Source organism: Athalia rosae, chromosome 5, assembly GCF_917208135.1.
Source record: "Athalia rosae chromosome 5, iyAthRosa1.1, whole genome shotgun sequence".
NCBI classification, from domain to species: Eukaryota; Metazoa; Arthropoda; class Insecta; order Hymenoptera; family Athaliidae; genus Athalia; species Athalia rosae.
In genome coordinates this window covers 1,956,835-1,982,098 of record NC_064030.1, presented here as the reverse complement: position 1 = coordinate 1,982,098, position 25,264 = coordinate 1,956,835, and the positions used below count along the sequence as shown (strand labels likewise).

The 25,264-nt window shown below is 42.3% G+C and overlaps 1 protein-coding gene and 1 long non-coding RNA gene across 2 annotated transcripts; one reads left to right on the top strand and one right to left on the bottom strand.

The window, feature by feature from the left end:
* Nucleotides 1-6,617: 6,617 nt before the first annotated feature.
* On the bottom strand, nucleotides 6,618-17,900 carry LOC125500881. The gene is made up of 3 exons (XR_007278348.1): nucleotides 15,813-17,900; nucleotides 13,174-13,309; nucleotides 6,618-6,873 (listed from the first exon to the last, which is right to left on the bottom strand). It is a non-coding gene; the product is annotated as an uncharacterized LOC125500881 (long non-coding RNA).
* On the top strand, nucleotides 15,516-24,368 carry LOC105684888 (protein yellow). Its single transcript, XM_012398592.2, has 6 exons — nucleotides 15,516-15,671; nucleotides 17,907-18,180; nucleotides 22,257-22,386; nucleotides 22,468-22,630; nucleotides 22,733-23,281; nucleotides 23,495-24,368. Exons 2-6 carry the CDS (start codon nucleotides 17,907-17,909, stop codon nucleotides 23,675-23,677), a joined length of 1,299 nt encoding a protein of 432 aa, XP_012254015.2. The 5' UTR covers nucleotides 15,516-15,671; the 3' UTR covers nucleotides 23,678-24,368.
* Nucleotides 24,369-25,264: the final 896 nt, after the last annotated feature.

Here is a 25,264-nt window from a genome sequence, read left to right as displayed (position 1 = left end):
ACCAGAGTCGATAATGCAGAGCTCTAGAATGCCGGCCCTGGAAATTGAAAGTTTGTCGAAAAGTGGAGATTTGTATCAGGAGAACAGGAAACCCGAGGAGGTGGTCCGAAACTTGGTGCCTCATCATGTGCGTGCATTCAATCCTTCATGATCATTTCTAGTTCGATAGAGAAAGCGGCTGATTCATTGTAGAACCGAATATATGCCTGCCCATGTATTTATTCATTCAATAAATCGTAGATACAAGAGAAAAAGAATGATTTCTAGCTTCAGAACAGCGTTTTTGAAGTTTAGAATTTAGGATCAAAAATTCTCCTGGTATCAGGAGAACAGGAAAACCGAGGAGGTATTCCGAGACCTGGTGCCCCATCATGTGCATGCGTTCCACCCTGTTTATTCATTTCTTATATGAAAGAGAGAGCGACTGATGCATTGCAGCACTGACTGCATGCATGCCTGTGTCGTTGATCGTTCAATCATGCTTCAAACCAGAGTCGATAATGCAGAGCTCTAGAATGCCGGCCCTGGAAATTGAAAGTTTGTCGAAAAGTGGAGATTTGTATCAGGAGAACAGGAAACCCGAGGAGGTGGTCCGAAACTTGGTGCCTCATCATGTGCGTGCATTCAATCCTTCATGATCATTTCTAGTCCGATAGAGAAAGCGGCTGATTCATTGTAGAACCGAATATATGCCTGCCCATGTATTTATTCATTCAATAAATCGTAGATACAAGAGAAAAAGAATGATTTCTAGCTTCAGAACAGCGTTTTCGAAGTTTAGAATTTAGGATCAAAAATTCTCCTGGTATCAGGAGAACAGGAAAACCGAGGAGGTATTCCGAGACCTGGTGCCCCATCATGTGCATGCGTTCCACCCTGTTTATTTATTTCTTATATGAAAGAGAGAGCAACTGATGCATTGCAGCACTGACTGCATGCATGCCTGTGTCGTTGATCGTTCAATCATGCTTCAAACCAGAGTCGATAATGCAGAGCTCTAGAATGCCGGCCCTGGAAATTGAAAGTTTGTCGAAAAGTGGAGATTTGTATCAGGAGAACAGGAAACCCGAGGAGGTGGTCCGAAACTTGGTGCCTCATCATGTGCGTGCATTCAATCCTTCATGATCATTTCTAGTTCGATAGAGAAAGCGGCTGATTCATTGTAGAACCGAATATATGCCTGCCCATGTATTTATTCATTCAATAAATCGTAGATACAAGAGAAAAAGAATGATTTCTAGCTTCAGAACAGCGTTTTTGAAGTTTAGAATTTAGGATCAAAAATTCTCCTGGTATCAGGAGAACAGGAAAACCGAGGAGGTATTCCGAGACCTGGTGCCCCATCATGTGCATGCGTTCTACCCTGTTTATTTATTTCTTATATGAAAGAGAGAGCAACTGATGCATTGCAGCACTGACTGCATGCATGCCTGTGTCGTTGATCGTTCAATCATGCTCCAAACCAGAGTCGATAATGCAGAGCTCTAGAATGCCGGCCCTGGAAATTGAAAGTTTGTCGAAAAGTGGAGATTTGTATCAGGAGAACAGGAAACCCGAGGAGGTGGTCCGAAACTTGGTGCCTCATCATGTGCATGCATTCAATCCTTCATGATCATTTCTAGTTCGATAGAGAAAGCGGCTGATTCATTGTAGAACCGAATATATGCCTGCCCATGTATTTATTCATTCAATAAATCGTAGATACAAGAGAAAAAGAATGATTTCTAGCTTCAGAACAGCGTTTTTGAAGTTTAGAATTTAGGATCAAAAATTCTCCTGGTATCAGGAGAACAGGAAAACCGAGGAGGTATTCCGAGACCTGGTGCCCCATCATGTGCATGCATTCTACCCTGTTTATTTATTTCTTATATGAAAGAGAGAGCAACTGATGCATTGCAGCACTGACTGCATGCATGCCTGTGTCGTTGATCGTTCAATCATGCTCCAAACCAGAGTCGATAATGCAGAGCTCTAGAATGCCGGCCCTGGAAATTGAAAGTTTGTCGAAAAGTGGAGATTTGTATCAGGAGAACAGGAAACCCGAGGAGGTGGTCCGAAACTTGGTGCCTCATCATGTGCATGCATTCAATCCTTCATGATCATTTCTAGTTCGATAGAGAAAGCGGCTGATTCATTGTAGAACCGAATATATGCCTGCCCATGTATTTATTCATTCAATAAATCGTAGATACAAGAGAAAAAGAATGATTTCTAGCTTCAGAACAGCGTTTTTGAAGTTTAGAATTTAGGATCAAAAATTCTCCTGGTATCAGGAGAACAGGAAAACCGAGGAGGTATTCCGAGACCTGGTGCCCCATCATGTGCATGCGTTCCACCCTGTTTATTTATTTCTTATATGAAAGAGAGAGCGACTGATGCATTGCAGCACTGACTGCATGCATGCCTGTGTCGTTGATCGTTCAATCATGCTTCAAACCAGAGTCGATAATGCAGAGCTCTAGAATGCCGGCCCTGGAAATTGAAAGTTTGTCGAAAAGTGGAGATTTGTATCAGGAGAACAGGAAACCCGAGGAGGTGGTCCGAAACTTGGTGCCTCATCATGTGCGTGCATTCAATCCTTCATGATCATTTCTAGTTCGATAGAGAAAGCGGCTGATTCATTGTAGAACCGAATATATGCCTGCCCATGTATTTATTCATTCAATAAATCGTAGATACAAGAGAAAAAGAATGATTTCTAGCTTCAGAACAGCGTTTTCGAAGTTTAGAATTTAGGATCAAAAATTCTCCTGGTATCAGGAGAACAGGAAAACCGAGGAGGTATTCCGAGACCTGGTGCCCCATCATGTGCATGCGTTCTACCCTGTTTATTTATTTCTTATATGAAAGAGAGAGCAACTGATGCATTGCAGCACTGACTGCATGCATGCCTGTGTCGTTGATCGTTCAATCATGCTCCAAACCAGAGTCGATAATGCAGAGCTCTAGAATGCCGGCCCTGGAAATTGAAAGTTTGTCGAAAAGTGGAGATTTGTATCAGGAGAACAGGAAACCCGAGGAGGTGGTCCGAAACTTGGTGCCTCATCATGTGCGTGCATTCAATCCTTCATGATCATTTCCAGTTCGATAGAGAAAGCGGCTGATTCATTGTAGAACCGAATATATGCCTGCCCATGTATTTATTCATTCAATAAATCGTAGATACAAGAGAAAAAGAATGATTTCTAGCTTCAGAACAGCGTTTTTGAAGTTTAGAATTTAGGATCAAAAATTCTCCTGGTATCAGGAGAACAGGAAAACCGAGGAGGTATTCCGAGACCTGGTGCCCCATCATGTGCATGCGTTCTACCCTGTTTATTTATTTCTTATATGAAAGAGAGAGCAACTGATGCATTGCAGCACTGACTGCATGCATGCCTGTGTCGTTGATCGTTCAATCATGCTCCAAACCAGAGTCGATAATGCAGAGCTCTAGAATGCCGGCCCTGGAAATTGAAAGTTTGTCGAAAAGTGGAGATTTGTATCAGGAGAACAGGAAACCCGAGGAGGTGGTCCGAAACTTGGTGCCTCATCATGTGCATGCATTCAATCCTTCATGATCATTTCTAGTTCGATAGAGAAAGCGGCTGATTCATTGTAGAACCGAATATATGCCTGCCCATGTATTTATTCATTCAATAAATCGTAGATACAAGAGAAAAAGAATGATTTCTAGCTTCAGAACAGCGTTTTTGAAGTTTAGAATTTAGGATCAAAAATTCTCCTGGTATCAGGAGAACAGGAAAACCGAGGAGGTATTCCGAGACCTGGTGCCCCATCATGTGCATGCGTTCCACCCTGTTTATTTATTTCTTATATGAAAGAGAGAGCGACTGATGCATTGCAGCACTGACTGCATGCATGCCTGTGTCGTTGATCGTTCAATCATGCTTCAAACCAGAGTCGATAATGCAGAGCTCTAGAATGCCGGCCCTGGAAATTGAAAGTTTGTCGAAAAGTGGAGATTTGTATCAGGAGAACAGGAAACCCGAGGAGGTGGTCCGAAACTTGGTGCCTCATCATGTGCGTGCATTCAATCCTTCATGATCATTTCTAGTTCGATAGAGAAAGCGGCTGATTCATTGTAGAACCGAATATATGCCTGCCCATGTATTTATTCATTCAATAAATCGTAGATACAAGAGAAAAAGAATGATTTCTAGCTTCAGAACAGCGTTTTCGAAGTTTAGAATTTAGGATCAAAAATTCTCCTGGTATCAGGAGAACAGGAAAACCGAGGAGGTATTCCGAGACCTGGTGCCCCATCATGTGCATGCGTTCTACCCTGTTTATTTATTTCTTATATGAAAGAGAGAGCAACTGATGCATTGCAGCACTGACTGCATGCATGCCTGTGTCGTTGATCGTTCAATCATGCTCCAAACCAGAGTCGATAATGCAGAGCTCTAGAATGCCGGCCCTGGAAATTGAAAGTTTGTCGAAAAGTGGAGATTTGTATCAGGAGAACAGGAAACCCGAGGAGGTGGTCCGAAACTTGGTGCCTCATCATGTGCATGCATTCAATCCTTCATGATCATTTCCAGTTCGATAGAGAAAGCGGCTGATTCATTGTAGAACCGAATATATGCCTGCCCATGTATTTATTCATTCAATAAATCGTAGATACAAGAGAAAAAGAATGATTTCTAGCTTCAGAACAGCGTTTTTGAAGTTTAGAATTTAGGATCAAAAATTCTCCTGGTATCAGGAGAACAGGAAAACCGAGGAGGTATTCCGAGACCTGGTGCCCCATCATGTGCATGCGTTCCACCCTGTTTATTTATTTCTTATATGAAAGAGAGAGCGACTGATGCATTGCAGCACTGACTGCATGCATGCCTGTGTCGTTGATCGTTCAATCATGCTCCAAACCAGAGTCGATAATGCAGAGCTCTAGAATGCCGGCCCTGGAAATTGAAAGTTTGTCGAAAAGTGGAGATTTGTATCAGGAGAACAGGAAACCCGAGGAGGTGGTCCGAAACTTGGTGCCTCATCATGTGCATGCATTCAATCCTTCATGATCATTTCCAGTTCGATAGAGAAAGCGGCTGATTCATTGTAGAACCGAATATATGCCTGCCCATGTATTTATTCATTCAATAAATCGTAGATACAAGAGAAAAAGAATGATTTCTAGCTTCAGAACAGCGTTTTTGAAGTTTAGAATTTAGGATCAAAAATTCTCCTGGTATCAGGAGAACAGGAAAACCGAGGAGGTATTCCGAGACCTGGTGCCCCATCATGTGCATGCGTTCCACCCTGTTTATTCATTTCTTATATGAAAGAGAGAGCGACTGATGCATTGCAGCACTGACTGCATGCATGCCTGTGTCGTTGATCGTTCAATCATGCTTCAAACCAGAGTCGATAATGCAGAGCTCTAGAATGCCGGCCCTGGAAATTGAAAGTTTGTCGAAAAGTGGAGATTTGTATCAGGAGAACAGGAAACCCGAGGAGGTGGTCCGAAACTTGGTGCCTCATCATGTGCATGCATTCAATCCTTCATGATCATTTCCAGTTCGATAGAGAAAGCGGCTGATTCATTGTAGAACCGAATATATGCCTGCCCATGTATTTATTCATTCAATAAATCGTAGATACAAGAGAAAAAGAATGATTTCTAGCTTCAGAACAGCGTTTTTGAAGTTTAGAATTTAGGATCAAAAATTCTCCTGGTATCAGGAGAACAGGAAAACCGAGGAGGTATTCCGAGACCTGGTGCCCCATCATGTGCATGCGTTCTACCCTGTTTATTTATTTCTTATATGAAAGAGAGAGCAACTGATGCATTGCAGCACTGACTGCATGCATGCCTGTGTCGTTGATCGTTCAATCATGCTCCAAACCAGAGTCGATAATGCAGAGCTCTAGAATGCCGGCCCTGGAAATTGAAAGTTTGTCGAAAAGTGGAGATTTGTATCAGGAGAACAGGAAACCCGAGGAGGTGGTCCGAAACTTGGTGCCTCATCATGTGCATGCATTCAATCCTTCATGATCATTTCTAGTTCGATAGAGAAAGCGGCTGATTCATTGTAGAACCGAATATATGCCTGCCCATGTATTTATTCATTCAATAAATCGTAGATACAAGAGAAAAAGAATGATTTCTAGCTTCAGAACAGCGTTTTCGAAGTTTAGAATTTAGGATCAAAAATTCTCCTGGTATCAGGAGAACAGGAAAACCGAGGAGGTATTCCGAGACCTGGTGCCCCATCATGTGCATGCGTTCCACCCTGTTTATTTATTTCTTATATGAAAGAGAGAGAGCAACTGATGCATTGCAGCACTAACTGCATGCATGCCTGTGTCTTTGATCGTTCAATCACGCTTCCAACCGGAAGTGATAATGCAGAGCTCTAGAATGCCGGCCCTGGAAATTGAAAGTTTGCCGAAAAGTGGAGATCTGTATCAGGAGAACAGGAAACTCGAGGAGGTGTTCGGAGACCGGGCCTGATGTCGTGATGTGTTTCTTTCGTCAAGGATATCAACGAATGATGAATGCAAAGGGGTAATCGATGTCAATTCGACGATCAATTCGAGAAGGATAATTCAGAATCAATAGTTATGTGTATTGATAATCCAAGAATATAAAATAAACCCTCACACATCATTATGTATGTCATGTATTTATTCTCATAAAGTAGTTTTTTTTACAGCAAATATGTTACAATCATATTGACAGAATTCTTCATTCACAATCAAAGTCTCATCACAATTATTGCAGGAAGTATCATTTATGGCTATGTGATAACTAACGTATTCGGATCTATTCTTATCTGGCTTACAATTATAATGAACAACTACGCAGATGCACCGACGAGTCTTGTTTACTAGTTGCAGGGCGGAGATGCTTTGAGGGTATCATCTTGGATTCTGTAACAGAAGAGAAGTTGTTAAAAATCATGAATCGTACCATTGAATGATCGAGTTATCGTCAACTCCACGCTTGCTTTTCAGGCAGAAAAACCAAGATGCATATTTCGATAGGATTCATTTCAAGCCTAATTAGGTGAACGGATTCGTATGTTACAGATCACATAGCGCATTAGGAAAGAATTGCTTAAACGATTTGAAGTGCACTCAGTTTCTTGCGACGCCGGCTCGTCATCGCAAGTTGATGTTGCGCGATTCAAAAGCACCCATTCGTCGCTTTTAACATTCACGATGGTTTCATCTCGAGCGCGTTACATGAGTTTTTCAAAAACGGGATGAGAATTCTTCCGTAGCGAATCGTCGAGATAGCCCCAATTAAAGGATTATATCAACGATTCGCTTCGCTTGTCAGAAATGAGTTCGACAGGCCCCCATAATCGACTTTCATACGAACCCTCGACGTCGTTGGAAAACGTTCAAAAAATTCCCCGCAGCGAACACAACCACGTACGTTCCTTTACAATTACGGTATATTTTCTCACCGTAACACAAGAGCTTCAAAATTAAGCAGCAATAATTCAAAATAATAAAACAAAAATAAAAATTGACGGAAAATTGGTGTGGTTCAGCGGGGGAGGAGAATTTTTATCGAACCCTCTAGAGAATTCGACATTACGGAGGCGCCGGTTGGAGAGTAGTCAAACTTTTATTCCAGATCTCCACTCTTCGCGATTTCACCATTCACCTTCAAGTGTATCGTTACTTTTCTTTTTCAAGGTGTTCTTTTTTTGGTTGATTTTCTAACCGATTCTCACCAGACATTGAAAAATTCTTTCGTCACATCATCATACCCTGGTCCAAATGTGCGTACATAAGCGAAGCTTGAGTTATGTCTGTACGAAAAAATTTCGCCATATTGACACCGTGAACGTGGGCCTGCGGCTAGCGGTAAAGCGGGTGGTTCGTTAGCCAATACGCGCCGACATTTTTGTGGATTCTTTTAGTAGGTAATGCGTCGGGTAGCGAGTTATGTGAGCATTTTATAGAATGTGGATTATCTAGGTCAGAAACTGTAGTAGCTCGCGCGGTCGATTCGACGCTCCATTATATCTGAACCCCCGGGCGCCGCATCTCCGGTAGTTCGATTAACTTCCTACCATATTATTCCTATTCAACGATGTACTCTTTTTTTCTCTCGTTTGTTCTCCCATTTCTTCCTTCCGTAAAACCCGCCGCTGGTTGTTCAATTTTGATTTACAATTAAACTACAATTTCGAAATTTTTAATCTCCTCTAAACTACCGCGCTTTTTTTCTAAAACTTTTGAATTATTACCGAGGCAGCCTTTTTCAAACGAATTTAACGATCCCCAGTTAATTTACACGCACACATACGTCAGGTGCTCGCGTTCATTACGTGGAATTTTTACGCGATACTCAGCGATCGATGATCATAATTAATCTACACTTATCACGTGCATACGATCTGACGTGTGGTTCGTATAAAATTTTCGATAAAAACCGACTGCTTTATTGGGCAGTTAAGAGAAATTAACGCGAGCGCGAAATTTATGTGGAGTCTATGAATGTGCGTGTACCTAAATTATTACCTATCCATCAATCTATCTACCTACCTTATAATACCGATGCAGAACTTTGCGCGCAAACAACTTTCCCTTCAGAAATATAGGTATTAGCGGAAGTTTCGTCACATATTCATATGTACACGTACGAAACAATATAATATGATATTTTTAAAAAATACGTGCTATTTCCGGAAAGCGTATGTTAATGACTTTTTTTTATACGCCTCTGCTTTTGCATATTTATCTATAACAATCAAAGCGACACGCGCGGTAGTTTTCTCCCCGGGGGCCCCTCGCGCCCGACCTTAACACATAAAATGTGTTATTCTTTACTCAATAATTCAATTAGACTCATAATTTATTTACTCGCCTCGTTATAATTCAAATTCGAACTGGTGCCTGTGTAATAATTCTATACCAGTTAATCTAAACGATCTGCATTTTAAAGAGCATTTAAAAACCTATCCGCACCTATCCGTCAAGCTCGATGATCATCGCGCGAGACGTGCGGTAATTTTCAACGTCGTAATAAAAAATGTGTGAATCGCAAAGGCGCACGTAACACGTGCTTCAGAGAGTGTGAAACGGATTGGAAAATTTTTATTCATCGATTATTCTTAAAATGTTCGATTTTTCCTCAAATCAAACGACGTTATCGCCCTCTGAAAATTTGCAGACGCCACGAAGGAATTTTAGAAATCATCGTACATTGCAGAAGAATTTTCAACTCTGGATTACGCACCAAAAAATCGAATTAGATTAAAAAAGAAACATCCGGTTTAATAATTTATTCAAATAGACAGACTTAATTACCGCTTCATTAAATTCTGATTGTTAGTTTAATTTCTTGGAAAGAAGGAAATACGAAAAAAAGGGTTGAAAAAATTCGTCGATCCATAAAGGCGTGTCTTTTGTATTATTACAATAATTTCATACGACGCGTGAACAACTTGAGCAAAGATCTACCGACCCGGCTATACAATTTATATTCAGTAAATTATTTTCTCGCCGCGCAGGTATCGCGACGGTGTGTAAGTGTGCTAAATGCACTTTTTTTCTTAGTTCTTTATTAAAATGATTAACGCGTTAAAATAATCACCCGATGTACAATGATTCGTTTTCCAAGATTATTCACTCCCCCCCTATTTGGGGAGAATAAATAAAAGAGGAAAGAATAAGAAGTGTAAAAAAATTTCTACGCGAAAGCAAATAAATCGTAATAACATCGCGTGTATGTATTTGCAGGATAATTAGCCTTTCAAAGAATTTCCAGCTCGCCTTAATCGGCAAGGTATTACAAGCTCATACTCGGTTATACATCGCATGACGTGTATGTGATACGGTACATATTACACGTACGTGTACAAGAGTTTATATAAATATATAAAAATATCAAATTGAAGCGAATAGAATTGAAATTGAGCGCAAATCCTACGCTGCGCTCTCGCGATGCGGGATAATATTACACTTTTATGCTTAGATAATATGTAATACATTTTTCCATCCAGAATGCACCGCGCCTAATTATTATACGAACGGAGCCCTCCGCAGTGCATACGGTGCTCTAACCGTATTGGCGTATCACTGCGAATTATGAGCCGTAATAATTAACTAGATTTTACGATTACTTCCACCAGGTTATTATTAACCGCGCGTAATAACTCGCGCCGGTGTCCGATGCCGCCTGCATAATCGTGGCATAATATCCATTTGAAATTTGAACCTTTTACGAGCTCATAGACGAGTTGATCGAGAAAATTAGTGGGTAGGTATTACGCAAGCGAGAAGCTGCCAAAAAATATTACTCCCGAAGGGCGATCACAGCGGCTGAACGGGACCGATCACACAACGCGTCAAGGACCTTCCTAGAACGCCGGATTGTATAATCAGAAGTAAAAGTGAATGAATTATCGAATAGCCGATTTATAATTAGCTATGAAAAACTGTCTCAAAATATATTCCCTCGCATTTCGATAAGCCGGTGTATGAATATCGACTGTCGATCACTTCAATAAAAATAAATAAATCAATTTTCCCATATCACCTCGAAATTGTTCGGTCGAAAAATTTATGCAACCATTATGCGCCGCGTACGGGAGAAATGAATCGATTCGCGGTGACACTTGTAGGTGAAACGCACGGCCCGGTAAAATATTTATCAAAAATTTCTGTGCGTCAAAATTTTGACGAAACGAGACGAGGGCGTGGTGAATATTTTACTCCCAATGTGAGATGATTTAATTTTGAAAGTAGACGTGTAGGTGCGAGATGTCTGGTGTATTGGCCCCCAGATATATTAATTCACAAAACCATTATACGTAAAATATATAACTGCCCACTTCTCGTGGAACATTTATGTACTTAATTGGGTTATGGGCGTAAGATATTTTATCACGGACACGCACCAACACCGCCTGCTGTTCGCGTAGCCTTGCCAAAGGCGGCTTAGATTGAGATTGCAAAAAAAAAAACAATGTTTCCTTTTCTTTTGGACACTTTTTCAAAAGTCTCGTGTAAAAAAGCAAACGTAAAAAGCAAAATTGCGAAATGGTGTGAACGGCGAAGTTAATTTGATAAATTTATTCGATCGATTGCACGGACCCGTATGCACCGATCGTGTGTGTAAATGCGAGAGCGTTATAATAAATTAGATTAGTCGTTGAACACGGGGCATAATACATCGCTAACCAATCTCGATCTTTACGCTTTCGAAGATACCGCAACGTATGAAATTTACCACGCGACTGCATCATAGCGATCAGAAATGTCGCAGCTGTGCTCGAAATGCTCGTTACTCAATCAGTTTACTTTTTACGAAACCTACGATTGAACGCTCTAATTGAAACACGGCAAACGAGCCCTGAGCGGGTGTTAAATTCGTAACGTTCGTACCTACCGTTCTACGGTTCGATGGATTTCGGCGCGGAGCTGGTCGACCTCGAAATATTAATGGAAGTACCAAGGCCGATTGTTGAGAATTTTCATCTAATTATTTTCCAAATCCTGTTCACCTTTGGTACCCACAGGTTGTTTACCTGCACGAACACACGTGGTGTTAATGTAGGTGTGTTCAATATTCCAAATCGCTCGTGCCGCTGATACTTCATTTTTATACGCATAGGAAATGATAAATTTACCACACCTAATCGCTCGCCAAAAATTTATCGCCAAAACTCAAACGCGCGATTCATCGACTGAAATTCCACTCGCCGATCGCCTCGATTAATTCATTCCACGACCGGAAACGCGCCTGTCGTTTCGCGTACACGTCGATCCTAAATCAACGAGAGAACTCCCAGATACTTTACGCGTCTTTTTCATTAATAAATAATCCACCGGCCCATTTCGCTCGACCGCGCGACGCACGGGTCTACGTAATGAGATATCAAAACGGTTAGAAACTAATGGATAGGTAGATCGATCGATGGAAGAGAATTCAGTAAAATTTCATCGAGGAAAGTCTCGGCGCAATTTCCTGATCATTTTCATTTGAAATGTCTCCTGATTATGCGTGTCCCTCGTGCCGCGGTAACCAGCTACTCCGGCACTATTAATGCGTTGATTAGGCTAATCTGCGCGTGCGGACAAGAACACGCGCGCGTGTAGATTAAACGAAAAACGAGAAGTAGCGATGTACGTTAGGTTCGTTTCATTTTACACGATCTTTCATTTTCTTATTCCCATCACGAGTACGTACCCTGGTAGGTATATTGTAGTACCTCAGTTCGAAACCGGGTACCGATCATTAGTTAGATAAAATAGAAAACCACATGCTCGTTCCAATCGTACGAACATTATACGAACCGCGATTCGCTCGATCGGATAAAATATGCGCGCACCCGAGCCAAATAAAATTCGTACAATACACACAGTAGCGAGTGCAGGCCGATTTATAATTCCTACTATTTGTCGCTGGCGTGAACGACATCGATCACCTGATCCGGGATAAAAGCGCACGGTTTCGAATAGGTGCACACTTCTGGTACACGTGCACGTATGGTAATCTGGATAACGCGAGCGCACACCCGTCGAGTATTAAATTTCAATAAAAGGACAGGGGAAAAACGTGCCTCGGCGAACTCTTTCGAACAATCTTGATTCGGACGTGGTGGACCAGGATTTTCGACGCACAGAAATTGTCAGCTACAATCGAATGATTGGAAAAATAGATAAACGATGAGAAATAAATTCGACGATCGAGTCGGGTGATTGAAAATACCGCAGACATAGGTACGGTATATCCTTGCGAAAACAAACTTTCGAATTTATCCGAGGAATAGCTGCCGTTGCGTCGTGTTTACACGGAGATATAATTATGCGAAGGAATAATCTGATCCTCATTTATCACCGGGACTCGCGATGATTTCTTATCACATCTTTCACAAATCAGCTTCCGCGAGTCCTCTAACTCACACACTTTTGATTTTTTATCCGGCACTTGCGATCTGGTCCCGCGCTGTATATCCATTCTAATTTCTGTTTAAAATTCGACGAAAGTACATTAAATTTGCCTAAACGATCCGCTGGAATGCCATCTCAATAAAAAACGTAACTCAAAGTAACATGCCCATATAATAGATAAACGTCTGGGGAAGAAAAATAAATTCGTCACGCGACAGGACGGAGTGCGTTTACGTGTAGCCCGTGGTCTTTCGCAGCTGTGATTGATATAATCCTTGAAATCTCCGATATCATATACAAATAAGGTGAGCTCACCAGTTCGCGCTTTCCGCGGTCGATTATAATCCCCTCGCGGATTTTCAGCTGCCGACTGCGAATTATCCGTCAACCAGTTTCTCAGCGGTCCCCTGCAGATTGTTCCGTCGTCATATTTAAATGGATACTGTCACACCTGCAACAAGTGCACGCCACATAATATGTTATTTCAGCTACAAAGTCTCGAACTTCTCAATAATTAACGGCGAATTTCGCAAACGTATATCCCTCCAAGAGTGCGTACCGCAATCTCTACGCACCACAATTGTACGACGGGGGTACTTATTATAATCACATACAATTTATCGATCACGTCTTCGAGACAATCTTTCGGTCTCTGATTTTGTTTTTTTTTTCCTTTTTTTTAGCCAATAACGTGGCGAAGGGAAGCGATGGATGGATATATTCTCCCTCCGTTCTCCTCGCGTTGAATTTTGAATAAATTTTCCAAATAATTTCTTCTGAATAAAGTTCGATCCTTGTATCGGAGCGTTTTATGGGATTTGATACGTGGGGGAATTATCTCCGGCTATATCTACGTCCAGCAACATTTCGTGTTCCGTATGCATTACGCCGGTTACAGCAATTGAAGGTACACAGGGTGTGGTTAGTCGACGGTTGATTGCGGGCCCGATTATACGAAGAAACGTTACACATAACGTATGTAGGAAGCGTGACGAATGCGGAAGATTGATTTTAGAGGGCTCCCGGGCTCCCCCAGGGTGGGGCCTCCGCTGGAGATCGATTTGAGGAAAATATCAATTTTGACGCGGTGCGGGTTCAAGGATTTTTTGGGAAAATGAGAAAAAAAAAAATAAAAAAAAAGAAGAAGGAGATTTTTATAAAAAGCTACGTCAAAACCAAATTTCCAACGTCATGACTCACATCTGGGCGGAGAATTTATATCGGCGAGATGCGGAGACGGCGATAAATCTGGTATCTCGTTTTTATCCTGAAAACTATACGCGGAGTAAGAAATACCCCTAATTAATCGCTTCTCATATTCAATGAGATACCGATGGAACAATCACTCGTTATAATGCGCTGTGTACGTTGGCGATTAATTAATTCACTTGTTGAACGTTTTGAGCGCGTTTTAATCGCGGACCAAAACGTAGCGGAGTCATAAAACATCCGTGGACTCGTAAGCAACTTTTGAAAGGCTTAAACCGTCGATTGAACTAACCGCCTGCCCCACATTTAAGGAGTTGAAAGTCTATCGGGATTTATTTTGAACCAGAATTTTAGCGCGATATTTTTTATTTAGGAGGTTATAGAAAACTGAAAGCGGTTGAACGCTCGTATGCCTATAACTCGCACGGGGGGCTGCCGATTGAAAAATTCCTGAAAAAAAGAAACGCAGTGGCACGTGCAGCAAACGTCGAGATAAGAATCGTTCGCGGTCGTAGTCTCGGGTACGCGGGGATTTCGACGATGGGAAGACATTAGCGGATTTCATTCGACATCAAACTACTGGTAATAAATATTTGAAACTATCACTGATTATCATAAGTTGACGCAATCGATTGACCGATAGCCATGCAAAACAGTTGGTTTAAAGCGCACAACCTGTCGACTAACGGAACTTGCGATTATTATTCATTTCCAACTCCTACTCTTCCCGCAATATGATGAAAATTCCCAAAATTATCTCCCATCGACCGATGGACGACGTGGCGGATCGTACGGTAAATTACATATTTTTAAATCACACGATACATTATATAGCGATGGGGAAGTCCTATTATTCTTTGTTGTTGATAAACGAGAGAATAAATCACACGATTAACAAAGGAGAAAAAAACCCTCGCTATTATCCTTAAACTGTTTGTCCGTAGATTATCGAAATTAATATCCGCTTAGCACGAAAACTTAATGATATAATATTCAAATTTAACTTTCGTCGGACATGAAACGCGAAATTCTTCACAGTCATACGATGACGCGAATCGGATCCGAAAAATCACAAGATTTTCATCAAAAGAATGAACATTTATTCCCCGTTTCCAGAAGGGTGAAAAACAATAAAATCGACACGATCGGAATCTCCATAATTTCGATGGACTTTTCACGATCAATCGAGTGTCCTCGCGCGCGAGTTCACCCGAACGGAAGGGTGACAACTTGAGCTGGTAGTGAAAGGTAAAATTAATTTTTAATCCAAAGTATCTCTAAACTTGTTCTATACAGTCAACGCTGCGAAGAGAGTGCCCACACATAGTGGTAATCATTATACTACAACGTATGTATACGTATTACTTCAACTTGTCGGAGGTCCGGGTTATGCAGTAGGGGCTTCCGCGAGGTCCAATAGGACGCCGTTCAGGACTAGACCTCAAAGCTATATATACCGGGGATCATGTCTAGACACCTGGACAGTTTGTGCCATCATATAGAGTGCGGCAGAAGTGATATTCACTGTGATTAAAATCCCAACGTTTAACGGGACAAAAATTTCTCGAATATAATCTCCTCCGAAAATAAACTCCACGCACAAGGTATGGCGTTCCCGAATGAGAATTTTCATCTCGTCTGTCGAATTGGATTCTCTCTCCAACTGATTGTACAGCAAATTGAACAAATGAGATTTTATTGGTCGTTTTTTCAATTGCTTTTCATTTCTAAGATTTTAAACTCACCGGATTGAATTTTTCAACTTTCTTCTCGAGGATGGGCCTGATAATCGATGTCGACGATCCCGCACGTATAAACAGAAAGTCAATTTGGGAGAAGCTCCATGGGATCCCATAGATCGATGATAATTAATATATTTTCTATTTTAATTGCGCGCCGAGATCACTCGACCCGACCAAAAAACGCCCGACTTCATAAATTATTAATTTTTATCTCGGTGCTCGAGGCACTTCGAAATTATTCCACAATCTTCGCATTAATTTGCCGCACCGTACCACCGATGCCCATGAAAATGTTCCTCTTCTTATTCTCCTTCCTCCTCTTCTTCTCATCCTTCGTCTTTTTTTTTCGTCATCTTGCTCGTCCTCTATCGAGTAACTTCGAAATTTATACACGGTGCATCTCGTTTAAAACGCGTTTGTTCCTCGGTAATAAAAAGCGAAAAATGGAAAATTTTACAGCGACATTCAGCGCATAAATCCGAAAAAATTATTCGCGGTATCAACAAGAGCTTCGATCGCTCGTCCTGATCAGAGTAATTATTTCTGTGTACAAAAATCGATTGAAATTGGACACCTTTTAAATTAGCTGCGTCGCACGCGGCTATCCGACCACCAGGGGGTTCGAAAGACGGCGTTTCGCGGGTTTATCAATTTTGGATCGCGACCGGAGAGACCTCCCTTTTTTTTTTTCTTTCGGTTTTAAATTCTCGATTTAATCTAGGACGCACGGTGAGTCGCTGTTATTACGCACTATAAGGTCGCGCGTAGATGAGATCAGGTGAGAGTAAAGTCAGCTGCCTTATCTGCGGTGAGATATTCAAATGGGGAGACCCCGAATCGGAATTCTCGTTTCTACTCCTACGTACGACGCGAAAATGGACTTCCGGTTTTCGCCGTCGACCATGTAAAGGGCATACGGTTTATAGTGATTCTCCGGTTAACGAACGACGCGAGGAAGGAATTGTTCGTAGCGGCGAGGAATGAATGGTCGAGAATTAAACGCGTACTCGTATAAACGGCAACGGAAATAACTGGTCCAGCAGGTTTTTATCTCCTTCGTGAACGTTCTGCGAATGTACCTACGCGTGTACACGAAATGAAAATAACGCGGTATACGCCACACGGTGGACCGATTTAATTGACCCAATTAGCGATTTATCATTCAAGTCGAACGATCGCTGTGTAACGAGATGTACTTTTTATCAAATTTGAAAAGAAGACCGCGCGAGCCCTCGCGCGTTACTTCGAAACTTTCGAAATTTCAATGTACGCCGGTCGGATGTTCGTGGGGTGATGACTTTTTATTTTTTTCCTTATAAAAATTCAAGCGACTTTTCCTAATTGAAAAGTTACGTTCGCGACTGACGAGTGAGTCTGGTTCGGTAATCGAATACGAGCGAAGCGCGCGGAACTCTACGGTATAATGCGATATGATTTATGTTAGACTTTGAAAGTTTGCGCGCTGCGATCCAAATCTCTAGGGCGCGACGGTCAGCCGATCATTTATCCAGAGAAATACTTTGATTGATTTCCTCGTTATGAACGGCGGATACTCGCCGGCCGTAGCCAGAATTATATATTACCTCGATTACGTTACCTCACTTCTGTCTGTGCCAGCCGGACAAAAAAAACAACGTTAATGTACACGACGCTTTATAGGAACTTTGCCGAGTCTCCCGATGCAAAACAGCTTTTTGCCCACGAAACGCTCAATTTCCGAAATCAAGAGGTCGAACTTTTCTGCAGACAGAAATTGAAATCCTCACAATTATTTTCTCTAAGAATATCGAGAATGAGAAATGGGATTTAGACTCAACCGTAAATCGAAGAATAAGAAATCCACATTGCACAATCTCTACGGATTTGATTTTTGATTGACCGATGGTCTTCGTTTTCAATGCCGTAATCCCGACCTTTCATTTTTACTCGTTTGCTGCACGAGCTGTAAAACGTCGAGATTCGTTCGTTCCGCAGCAGCGAAGGTTGTGCCGACTGCGTACGATCCTCCGCATTTCTTTGAATGTATTAATATTTCTGTTCTTTTTCCTCAAGTCTCCGCGTGCGATTCACACGGTTTTATTTTTGTCTAATATTCAGATGAGGCCACCGCACGCGACGCTAGCGGTGATATCCGCCTTGCTCCTGACCGTGGCGATCTTCATCGGCGAAACAAACGCCTGGGGAAAAAATCTCGGACACGCCGCTCTGCTCGAACGTTTCTCATGGAATATACTGGACTTTGCTTATCCCGACGAGCTCAGCAGGCAGCTCGCCATCGCCAGGGGTGAATATATTCCAGAAAATGGTCTACCCGTCGGCATAGAAATCTGGAAAAATAAACTCTTCGTGTCCGTGCCGAGGTGGAAGGACGGTGAGTATATTTTCTAACGTCGCACGCTACGGATAGGGCGATTCTTTGTTCTTTCGAAATGATTTATTGTTGTTAAATTTTTCTGAGAGACGAGATTCCCTCGGTACACAATCGTCGCGATGCGTGAATGCGTGTCGGGTAGAGGTGCGCGCATAGGTACCTCATTTACGAGTTTCACGTGCACGCACAGTTTAGGTGTATATCGAGACAGGAAGCACCGTCTTAGGTCTCGTCTGGACAACTTCCGGTTAATAAAAAGAAGTGCCGAAATTTTTGGTACTGAAAGAAATAATTCCTACGCTCGCCAATCTTCCCACTCGTCAATTGTGTGCCCTTACGGCCCGCGGTATACATGTATGTATAATGCGGTACGCACGGGGTTGCGGAGGCGAAGCGGAGCGCGCGCGCGCGCGCCTTTTTTCCCGCCTCGTATTCTTCACCTTAGTTTTCTTTATCGTTTTGTTTTCGATTCTCTTATTCCCGCAGTCTCCTCTTCCCATCTCCGTCGCTCCGTTTTTCTCCTTCTTTTCTTACGTACCACGGGATTTGTTTATTTATTTCTCGGTGGCGCGCGCCACCGCGCTTTGTCCGCGACGGACTACAATGACGGCGGCACGCTGTGTTGGACTTTTTTACCCCGTTGAACCGACGAGCTCTGCACCGGATCGTTTCTCAGTGGGCCCGGGGGTTTGGGGATTTTCGGGCCCCTGTAGGGTTCGGTATATTATATCGTTACCGGGCCCAACGGCGTCGCGCTGCTAGCTTTTGTCTTTTTTTTCGCTCAGCGAGCTTTTTACAATGGTACAGCGTCGCTGCCGCCGGAGGATGTCATTCATCCACGTTTAACGTCAGGTTACCTCGACCCGAACCATGCAAACCGAACCGAACCAACTACCGATGATCCGGAGGTGAACTCGGAGGTAGTCGGTACCCTCCCCGTAATTTACTCGTGTACGTCGATTTACACGTGTATTACGTAACGCATTCCAGAGCTAAATGCGTCCTCCCCTCTCTTCGCCACCTCGTATCGGCTGCATGTTCGTAAAAATTCGTTCTGCGCGAACAAACAAATATTTGCACGTGACAAGTGTTCGCGTATTATCATTACAGTTATTGTTCGTATCGCTCACTCTGTGGCCATTAAACGGGTAAACCGCGAGCGGCGGCTGTAACGTCTGCATAGTATACGCTGTGAAATCGTTCGAGACGTTGATGACATCGGACGTGGCTGCGGAATAAGGAGGAACGTATACTGTTGTATTTTTTACGATCGAAAGACCGGTTTTTTAGAAGCCGCGATTCCACGCGTTGATCATCCTTATCGATTCGATTATACATCATATTTTTAGAGAACGAAATTTCACAGGCAACCGAATAATAAATTCCTCTTTTCTTTTTTGGGTTTTTTTTTTCTCTTTTCTCGTATGATCGCAAATCTATTCTCCAACAAATACAGGTTTTGAATTACGCTGCTCCGCACGCGATTGCTGAATAAAATTATACAACGTTATTCTTGTAGAACGTAATATTTATTTTGAGAAAAGTTTTTTTCGGTTATTTTATGCAATATTACAGAGTATACGCCGACCTCCGCATACATCCCTCTCCGGCTGGATCTAATCTACGAATTAACATTTTTTTTATACCTCAATTATATTTCGTACCGTGTGAAAGTGGCGAGGAATCACTCCACGAGGCTTATGGGATTAACGATTTTATAGTCTGATTCATCACCGTCGAAAAAATGACGGCGGAAATTTTCTATTTCATTGATTTCTCTCCAACAGACCCTTTCGAACGCGGCGTTCTAACGCGCTGCTATATTATTCTCTTATGTAAATTCGGTCCTCCGATCAACCGGATATACGTATAATTTTCATAGGTATCCATAAAAAAAGCCGTTCGCTCTTTCTTTCATCTCCATTGAAGTTTTTAGTTACCTTACTTTTCCTCTCGGTCGGTCGGAGCGCGGACATCGAATAATGGGACGGTGAGTTCGACGCGTGGATGTCGGTCAGCTGTAATAGACGAGAGAACCGAGATGTTGAAAAGATGGACGTTTCTCACTACACCCTACGTGTAGAGATGAATAAATCAGAAGTGCAATTATTTTGCTCTTCGCCGGATACTGGGGAGAGAAAAAAAAAAAAATCTCCGCGGTCAGTTATAATATACCTGGCTCGATTCATTTCTGTAATTAAAATGTCCCGCGGTATGCGGAGGCAGGATGCGTTACACGGCGCGGTTGAGTAGCTTTTTACACGTGGAGTCCCCGTCATCGTTTGATCGAGTTTATAACCTTCGACGTGATTTCGCGGGATTTTTATCAAATTTTAATGTACGTAGAGAATCGAACGTTTCCTGGACGGATCGGCTATCGCCTCGACGTATAAGTATGTATAATATCAGCTGCCCCGCGACCGTACGTTCCACCTGCAATTAATTGAAATTATACATCTCTCGAATATTATTATTTTTATTCCAATCAAGTCGCGTATAGCCCGTGCAGCGTGTAATATCTGAGAAATTTCAAAATAACCGAGTGCAATCAGGTGTCAGCGGCGTATTTATAACAGCGCTAAGGATATCGAACGCGTGTACACGAACATTACCGATGCAGAGACATCGATCAATCTCAGAAGTCTTATCGTTGGCAACATTTCCTTTTAACACGGTGCGTAAATAGGATATGTAATATTCAGCGTTTGTGGAAACGCGGTTGTTTGCACACTTCATCGTTCGATCGTATGTCCTCTCCGCTTTCATTTCCTTTTATGAAAGTTCAATGATAGTCGCATTATCCGATTTGAAACAGCGTCACTCGGTTGATATTGAAAGTGAAGAAAAACTCGCAATAGGGAAACGTAATTCCAAAGGGGCAAGATGTCACATATGCGGAGTTATACCTTTTCTCTTATTGGAATGTCGCTCATGCTAATTACACGCAGAAAAGTTTACGGAGACGGTGAAATGTTAAGAAGGATCTTTCTCGTACAGTAATTCAATTGCGAGAAACACATCGTTCGGTCGGTACACGGTAATATTTAGACAGAAATACGAACGGTTGCTCGATTTTCAATCAACGAATCGATTATCGTTGGTCTCAGTAAAAACTGGTTTGTTTTCGCTAACAGACTCCCACGTGAAATAAGATTTACTTCTTTATCGGGCGCGCGCGCGCGCGCGCGGCGCGATTTTCCAAAGACGTTTTTTATAACCGGTTAAATTCCCTTCCGATCGATTACCTGCTGCTCAGATGAACGAAATCAGATGTCAATTATTCTTGTAACAAGCAAGTGGATAAATTCCCAGCAGCTGTAAATGAATCGGTGCAGACTCGCATGGACTCGCAGTGTACGTAACTCGGATTATATTTTTTACATCGGTATACATCCATCGGGAGTTGATGAAAAGACTCGATTTATTTCTACCATTTCTCAAATAACTTTCCGCTACCAATAGAATGCTACTAACGATCGTATATTTCCACTAATGTAACCGAACAACACTCGCTAATAGACTGAAATCGCAACTGTTGCGGCGTAAGAAGAGGAAAAAAAAAAAAAAATCTACATAAATCAATAACACCGAGTTCGTGAAACGACAATTCTATCGAGCAAATCCGTTATAGTTACTGCGATCAAATGAGTTTTGCGGGGCATAAAAATTGTCGCTTTTTTTTTTCCTATCTTTCTTTCCTCTCTTTCAGTCAACATTTTTATGTAATTACACGTGTACATGATACACGTAAAATTACATAAAAATATATATGTGCTTCACAACTGCGTCGTGTATAGATATACAGTTGTACATCGTGTATCGCGGCCATTATATATGACCGGTATAATTGTGCGGTCGTGAGAAAGTTTCGATTAAATTGCGATGTGTGTAATATAAGTTTACCCATATTATACGTACCTACAAGGGAATGAGGACAATTAAAAATTTCAATTAACAGTCTTGTAGTACAACGCCATAGTTACAGCGGTATTTGCCACGTGTTCGTTAAACACGTTTAAAAAACGACGATAGTACCGACAATCGGAGGAAAAAAAATGAAATAACAATAATTTCAGGAATCCCCGCAACTCTGAATTACATTTCTCTGGACGCTAACGTCGGTGGTGCGCCAAAGCTCACGCCTTACCCAAATTGGGCTCTGAACGAAGCCGGAGCTTGCGGACAAGGACTCACCACCGTTTACAGGTAAAATAACGACGAACAGACGAATGAATGAAACGTATACGTATATAGAAATTAACGCCGAATACCACCAACGTTGTTCAGAATCCACGCGGATCAGTGCGACAGACTGTGGGTCCTCGACACCGGAACTCTCGGCATTGGAAACACGACGGTCCAGGCTTGTCCGTACACCTTGAACGTTTTCGATCTAACGACCGATAAGATCGTCAGGCAGTACAAACTCAGACCCGAGGACACCAACGCGGTAATTATACCCGGATGCCGGAGACGCTTGTTTTTCCGATCTTTTCGTCGATCAGTTTTCACGCGACCATTGTGAAATTTATCGAATATTATCCGTGCACAGAACACTTTCATCGCTAACATCGCGGTCGATCTCGGAAAGGGAGGTTGCGACGACGCCTTCGCTTACATGTCCGACGAATTGGGTTACGGGCTGATCGTTTACTCCTGGAAAGATCACACGTCATGGCGTTTGACGCACAGTTATTTCATGCCCGACCCGCTCGCCGGCGATTACAATATCGGCGGACTGAACTTCCAGTGGGGAGACGAGGGGATCTTCGGCATGAGTCTTTCGCCCATCGCCGCCGACGGCTACAGGACTCTGTTCTTCCACCCGCTCAGCAGCAACAGAGAATTCGCGGTGTCCACGAGGATATTGAGGAGCTCCAAATTGTCCGAGGACAGCTACCACGAGTTCAAATACCTACCGGAAAGAGGACCTCTTTCTCACAGCACCGCTTCCGTTATGGACGGCAACGGACTGCAGTTCTTCACATTGATAGATAAGAACGCCGTCGGATGCTGGAACTCGAGATTGCCCTACACACCGGCGAATCACGCGATAGTAGCGAAACACGACGAGGCCCTCGTATTCCCGGCCGACGTGAAGGTAATAATAAATTTCGAGAGTTTCGATGAGTTTGTCGCGCTCTACGATTTAGCATAAATATTTAATTCGAGATAAGACACAGGATGCACTCGTCGCCTACCTCTCTTGTCGTTTTGACACACTTTCGTCGTATCCGAGAAATATTATGCAGTTGAGCGATGATTTCAAAAATTCACATCACCTTTCACTTTTCGAATTGATTTCTATTTTCAGGTTCACGACGGTGTCTTGTGGTTCATATCCGACCGGATGCCGAACTTCTTGATATCGAAACTGGACTACAACGACATCAATTTCCGCATATTCACCGTCCCGGTTGAGGATGCGGTGGCCGGTACCGTTTGCGAGGACCCTAGCATTGCCAAACAAGGACGCGTTCTTTGGTGGAGACGTTGATTACGAATTCGAGGAGAGAAAAAAAAAATAAATAAATAAAATGCTCGATTCAACAAATCGTGCGTGTTTTTCACATAAATGGGAAAAGATGCGGGGGCGGGGGGGGGTTTCAACGTCACGAAATTTGAAGGGGGGGAAAAAATAAAAATTGAAAACAAATAGTATAAACGGTGTAAAAAAGTCACGAAACGTTTCACAAGCGATATCCTTGTCACTTTATAAAATAAGTGACAAGTGACAAGTGGTTGACGATGGAAAAATTTTTTTTTTCTTCCGCTCAGATACGCAAACCATACCGTAGAATGAATATTACATATAAGCATATGAACTTAGCAAATATACAGATCTACATTACATGACGTGTCTGTTAGACGGATAGACAGACGAAATAACATTTACATACCCGATCGCTTACACGTTATACGCTAAAATACAGTACACCGGTACACCCTACACTTTACACGGAGAATACAGCCGCACGATATGAAATTACGTAACCTGTATATCATACATCTATTCACTCGTTCGGTTGCTGCTGAATACTATAATCACACGTAAGATAGACGCTGTATATTCCCATTGATGTCTATATTACAATAATTATTATTTATGAAATAGACAAATAAAGTAAAGATGTGAAAATAAAGGAACAAAAAAAAAAAAGAGAGATAAAAAACAAAACAAACAAAAAGGAACAATTTCTCATATCTCAATCACACCTCGAGCTCTGCGTACACCTACTCACCGCAATGAACGCGGAGGTATTAAATTCTCATTTATTATCTGTGGCGGGTGAACGTACGTACGTACGGGCGTAGTATCAACGTACGTACATATAATGGCACGGTTGAATAAACGCGATATATTATGCACTTCGGTAAAAAATCAGACTTCGCGTTTATTAATGAACAATAATTGCTGACATCATAACGTTCGCGTATCGGGACTTTCAGAAGTAGTTTAACGTCAAGGCCTCGCTGGACAAGTTCATCTGTACCGTCGTCGTTATACATATATACACCCGAAGAATCTTGACCTACGTACCGGTGTATAATTTATGAGATTGTTAAACGTCGTATTCCAGGGCTGAAAGCCAGGCGGGTGTAGTTCGCGAGAAAGAGATCCTCGGACTCGCGTTACTTTCACTCCGCGTATTTCAACGGCTCTTAACCGTTCCGCAATTGTTTTTTTTTCTTTTCGAAAGAAGAAATCACGAAGAAAAAATCATCATCCACTCTCTAGAGAAGCAAAAATTAGACGAACAGAGCAGAAAAAAAAAATAATAATAATTATCGCATCGCGCGAGGTGAGTATATTTTTCATCGATCGAACAAGAAGAAGTGGAAGAAGTGGAAGAAGCGAAAGAAGTGGAAGCTTCTTGCACAGATCACAGACGTACCTGAGACGATACGATAATAATCGTGAAGATCGGATGCGTGGGCGTACGAGATCTCGCGGCACGGTCAGAGAACAAAAACCTATCAAAGGCCGATCGATTTAATTCTAGGTTTTCCACCCTCGGAAGCGTCAGCTCCCGACGCGGGGTGGTATGTGAGGTGTGCGAGTACACGCACGTACGCTCAGTCG

Coding starts and splice junctions, on each gene's coding strand:
- LOC105684888 (XM_012398592.2), top strand. CDS start 17,907: ATGAGGCCACCGCACGCGACGCTAGCGGTGATATCCGCCTTGCTCCTG. Junction 22,387..22,467: donor GGACTCACCACCGTTTACAG/GTAAAATAACGA, acceptor AACGTTGTTCAG/AATCCACGCGGATCAGTGCG. Junction 22,631..22,732: donor GACCCGAGGACACCAACGCG/GTAATTATACCC, acceptor ATCCGTGCACAG/AACACTTTCATCGCTAACAT.